Here is a 5250-nt window from a genome sequence, read left to right on the forward strand (position 1 = left end):
TCAAATTCCCAGATTGTCCAGAAATCCTGCTTATCCGCTCGTGATTTCCGAGATCCTTCCAACCAGGATTTTGGGAAATTTCGGGAATTTTAGGAACGTTTACGTATTTTTGCCACCCTAGACGCAGCACAGTGAGTTGATATGCTCAATAGATCATACTACAAAGAATCGTGATATAGAAAGCTAAGCTATAAAAGAAAACGATGTAACCAGAGGGGTTATTGGCTAGACTAGCATACCTGCTAATTTTATCCTTTAAGATAAAAATGAATAGCCATCCTATACAGTACCGGTCAAAAATTTTAGAACATCTACTCATTCAAGGGTTTTTCTTTATATTTGTACTATTTTCTACATTGTAGAATAATAGTGAAGACATCAAAACCAGGAAATAACACATATGGAATCATGTCGTAACCCCAAAAAAGTGTTAAACAAATCAAAATATCAAAAAATCAAATATTTTATATTTGAGATTCGTCACACTTTGCTTTGATGATAGCTTTGCACACTCTCGGCATTCTCTTAACCAGCTTCATGAGGTAGTCACCTGGAATGCATTTCAATTAACAGGTGTGCCTTCTTAAAAGTTAACTTGTGGAATTTCTTTACTTCTTAACGCATTTGAGCCAATTAGTTGTGTTGTGACAAGGTAGGGGTGGTATACAGAAGATAGCCCCATTTGGTAAAATACCAAGTCCATATTATGGCAAGAACAGCTAAAATAAGCAAAGAGAAACGACAGTCCATCATTACTTTAAGACATCACTCAATACGGAACATTTCAAGAACTTTGAAAGTTTATTCAAGTGCAGTCGCAAAAACAATCAAGCTCTATGATGAAACTGTCTCTCATGAGGCCCGCCACAGGAAAGGAAGACCCAGAGTTACCTCTGGTGCAGAGGATAAGTTCATTAGAGTTACCAGCCTCAGAAATTACAGCCCAAATAAATTCTTCACAGAGTTCAAATAACAGACACATCTTAACATTAAATGTTCAGAGGAGACTGTGTGAATCAGACTTTCATGTTCAAATTGCTGCAAAGAAACCACTACTAAAGGACACCAATAATATGAAGAGACTTGTTTGGGCCAAGGAACACGAGCAATGGACATTAGACCAGTGCACATTTTTCCTTTGTTCTGATGAGTCCAAATTGGAGATTTTTGGTTCCAACCGCCGTGTCTTTGTGAAATGCGGTGTGGGTGAACGGATGATCTCCGCATCTGGGGTTTCCACCGTGAAGCATGGAGGAGGAGGTGTGATGGTGTGTGAGGGCTTTGCTGGTGACACTGTCTGTGATTTATTTAGAAATCAAGGCACACTTAACCAGCCTTCTGCAGTGATTCGCCATCCCATCTGGTTTGGGCTTAGTGGGACTATCTTTTGTTTTTCAACAGGACAATAACTCAACACACCTCCAGGCTGTGTAAGGGCTATTTGACCAAGAAGGAGAGTGATGGAGTTCTGCATCAGATGACCTGGCCTCCACAATCCCCTGACCTCAACCCAATTGTGATGGTTTGGGATGAGTCAGACCGCAGAGGGAAGGAAAAGCAGCCAACAAGTTCTCAGCATATGTGGAAACTCCTTCAAGACTGTTGGAAAAGCATTCCAGGTGAAGCTGGTTGAAAGAATGCCAAGAGTTTGCAAAGCTGTCATCAAGGCAAAGGGTGGCTATCTGAAAAATCTCAAATGATTTGTTTAACACAGTCACGTCCGTCATTAGATGAATGAGACCAAGGTGCAGCGTGGTAAGCATCTTCTTTATTGATGAACACCAAAAAACAACTAAATATAAACAAACGTAACGTTCTGCAGGGCTACACAGTAACTATACACAAAAAAACAAGATCCCACAAACTCAGGGTGGAAAACAGGCTGCCAAAGTATGATCCCCAATCAGAGACAACGATAGATAGCTGCCTCTGATTGGGGAACCATACCCGGCCAACATAGAAATAGAACACATAGATCTGCCCACCCAAGTCACACCCTGACCTAACCAAATAGAGACATAGAAAAGGCTCTCTAAGGTCAGGACGTGACAAACACTTTGTTGTGGTTACTACATGATTCCATATGTGTTATTTCATAGTTTTGATGTCTTCACTATTATTCTACAATGTAGAAAATAATAAAAAATAAAGAAAAACCCTTGAATGAGTAGATGATGTAAACCTTTTGACTGGTACTGTGTATTATGTATTACACTGCTTTAAATGTCCTCTACACGTTTGAAAGTAACTAATATTGTATAAATCACTAGTATACTAATCGTTTAGTACAATAGCAATACAATACATCTGCCCTAGCCATTACTAGCCATAACTAGCCTTAACTAGCCATTACTAGCCATTACTAGCCATTACTAGCCATTACTAGCCATAACTAGCCATTACTAGCCATAATAAAGCTCTCCTGTCATCTTTGGTTTCTGATTAGCCGGTCGTTTTTTAAAGAACAATTGACTGAGAATCCATTACCTATATAGTGCACTACTACCCTATAGACCCTGGTCTAAAGTAGTGCACTACTACCCTATAGACTCTGGTCTAAAGTAGTACACTACTACCCTATAGACCCTGGTCTAAAGTAGTGCACTATAAAGGGAATAGGGTGCCATTTGGAATACAGCCCAGATCTATTCAAACTAGGGTGGAGACTAAACTAACTGAAGTCGGTTTCAAACCAGGAATAATTCAGTTGGAATGCTGATACAGTTTACCTATTACACATCAGAAACAGTTAAGCATGCACACCCACCCACCCACACACCCACCCACCCACCCACACACCCACACACCCACACACCCACACACCCACACACACACACACACACACACACACACACACACACACACGGGATATGAGATGTATTCTATGCTGTGGTACCAGTTCAGTATGACCTCTTTGATGTCTTCACCTCTGAAACCCTGTCCTTTGATTGGTCGTAGAATGATCTGAAGGCAAGCATGGAAATCTACAAAAATGGCTCTGAAATAAGGAGAGGAGAGAGGAGAGGAGAGGAAAGGAGAGGAGAGGAGAGGAGATTGAAAGAGCGCCTAAGTAAACCCCTCCTCCTCTTCCTCATCCTCCTCCCATGCTATCTAAAATGTCTGATGGAAAGTTAATTCGAAAAGTCCCCGAAACCTTCCAAGCACCACTGTTGCTCAGTGACATCAACTTCCTCTTCAGGTGATGACATCACTTCCAGACGTGAGACGTCGTCATGTGGTTGGAGCTTTGAGTCTTTGGTCCTCCGATGTGCTGACTTCCGTATCCCATCATGCCGTTGGTGCCGTAGAAGTTCACCCCCGCCATGTGCTGGGTCATCTGGTGTGGGGGAACCGCATGTTCGCGCACACACACGCACACACACACACACACACACACACACACACACACACACACACACACACACACACACACACACACACACGCACACACACACACACGCACACACACACACATTTTTATACTATAGTCAAATGTAATGTAAATATACAGTTACACACATATTGCCTCATAGAAACACAGTTAAACACAGTCATTTCCTCTCACACACGGTCCTCACAAGTATAGTAATACAAACACACACACACACATTCCAGGTGTGTGTCTCTCACCTGAGTGATGGAGCACTGATCCTGCTGTACCTGCTGAGGCACGGACGCCACTCCACCCATCATGCCTTTCTGTTGATGTCCAAGGATGCTTTGTTGCTGTGCTCCCATGATGCCGTTATGTTGAGCTCCCATCATGCCTCTCTGCTGAGCTCCCATCATGCCTCTCTGCTGAGCTCCCATCATACCACTCTGCTGAGCTCCCATCATACCACTCTGCTGAGCTCCCATCATACCACTCTGCTGAGCTCCCATCATACCACTCTGCTGAGCTCCCATAATGCTTTGCTGGTGACTTATCATGCTGTGTGGCACTCCTGCCATGAACAGGGATGTGTTGGCCGCTTGCCCCATGAGACCCTGTTGAGCCATAAAGCCGTTCTGCTGAGCTCCCATCATGCCGTTCTGCTGAGCTCCCATCATGCCGTTCTGCTGTGCGGCCACCATTCCACTCTGCTGAGCTCCCATAACGCTTTGCTGTTGCCCTCCCATCGTGCCGTTCTGCTGCTGACCACTCAGGGCCATCATGGAGTTTGATGTCACCATGGCTCCTCCCATCGTTCCCCCCTGCGTGGCCAGGGAATGGTACGATCCGTAGTAGCCCAGCTGAGCTGGGTTCATGTACAGGCCAGCTGGAGATACAAAGTTAAACCACTCAGAGGAAAAGTTGGGCATGTTCTGTGAACTATTATTAGACTTGATTCAAAAGGACAGTTAAGGAAAGGACAGTTGGGAAAGGACAGTTAGGAAAGGACAGTTAGGAAAGGACAGTTAGGAAAGGACAGTTAGGAAAGGAAGGTTAGGAAAGAACGGTTAGGAAAGGACGGTTAGGAAAGGAAGGTTAGGAAAGGAAGGTTAGGAAAGGACGGTTAGGAAAGGACGGTTAGGAAAGGACGGTTAGGAAAGGACAGTTAGGAAAGGACGGTTAGGAAAGGACGGTTAGGAAAGGACAGTTAGGAAAGGACGGTTAGGAAAGGACGGTTAGGAAAGGACGGTTAGGAAAGGACAGTTAGGAAAGGACAGTTAGGAAAGGACAGTTAGGACGGTTAGGAAAGGACGGTTAGGAAAGGACAGTTAGGAAAGGACAGTTAGGAAAGGACAGTTAGGAAAGGACAGTTAGGAAAGGACAGTTAGGACGGTTAGGAAAGGACGGTTAGGAAAGGACAGCTAGGAAAGGACAGTTAGGAAAGGACAGTTAGGAAAGGACAGCTAGGAAAGGACAGCTAGGAAAGGACAGCTAGGAAAGGACAGCTAGGAAAGGACAGTTAGGAAAGGACAGTTAGGAAAGGACAGTTAGGAAAGGACAGTTAGGAAAGGACAGTTAGGAAAGGAAGGTTAGGAAAGGAAGGTTAGGAAAGGACAGTTAGGAAAGGACAGTTAGGAAAGGACGGCTAGGAAAGGACGGTTAGGAAAGGACGGTTACGAAAGGACGGTTAGGAAAGGACAGTTAGGAAAGGACAGTTAGGAAAGGACGGCTAGGAAAGGACAGTTAGGAAAGGAAGGTTAGGAAAGGACAGTTGGGAAAAAAACGATAGTGACCACTTTTTTACTAAAGAACAGGCCAGCTGGAGGTACACACACATACAGACAAGAAACCCAGTTAAGTCATTCATTCAGAACGAC

At 44.1% G+C, this 5250-nt stretch overlaps 1 protein-coding gene across 3 annotated transcripts in view; it reads right to left on the reverse strand.

Moving 5' to 3' along the window:
* Positions 1-2790: 2790 nt before the first annotated feature.
* The window catches only part of smap2 (small ArfGAP2), a 50866-nt gene continuing 48406 nt past the window's right edge, over positions 2791-5250 (reverse strand). For all 3 annotated transcript variants that reach the window (XM_055877370.1, XM_055877371.1, XM_055877369.1), the window contains 2 exons: positions 3631-4259; positions 2791-3337 (listed from right to left, as the gene is read on the reverse strand). In XM_055877370.1, coding sequence (XP_055733345.1) covers positions 3209-3337; positions 3631-4259 — 758 coding nt within the window. In that variant the 3' untranslated portion in view covers positions 2791-3208. The remainder of the gene's footprint in view (positions 3338-3630; positions 4260-5250) is intronic.

The sequence above is a fragment of the Salvelinus fontinalis genome, chromosome 22, assembly GCF_029448725.1.
Source record: "Salvelinus fontinalis isolate EN_2023a chromosome 22, ASM2944872v1, whole genome shotgun sequence".
Lineage (NCBI taxonomy): Eukaryota > Metazoa > Chordata > Actinopteri > Salmoniformes > Salmonidae > Salvelinus > Salvelinus fontinalis.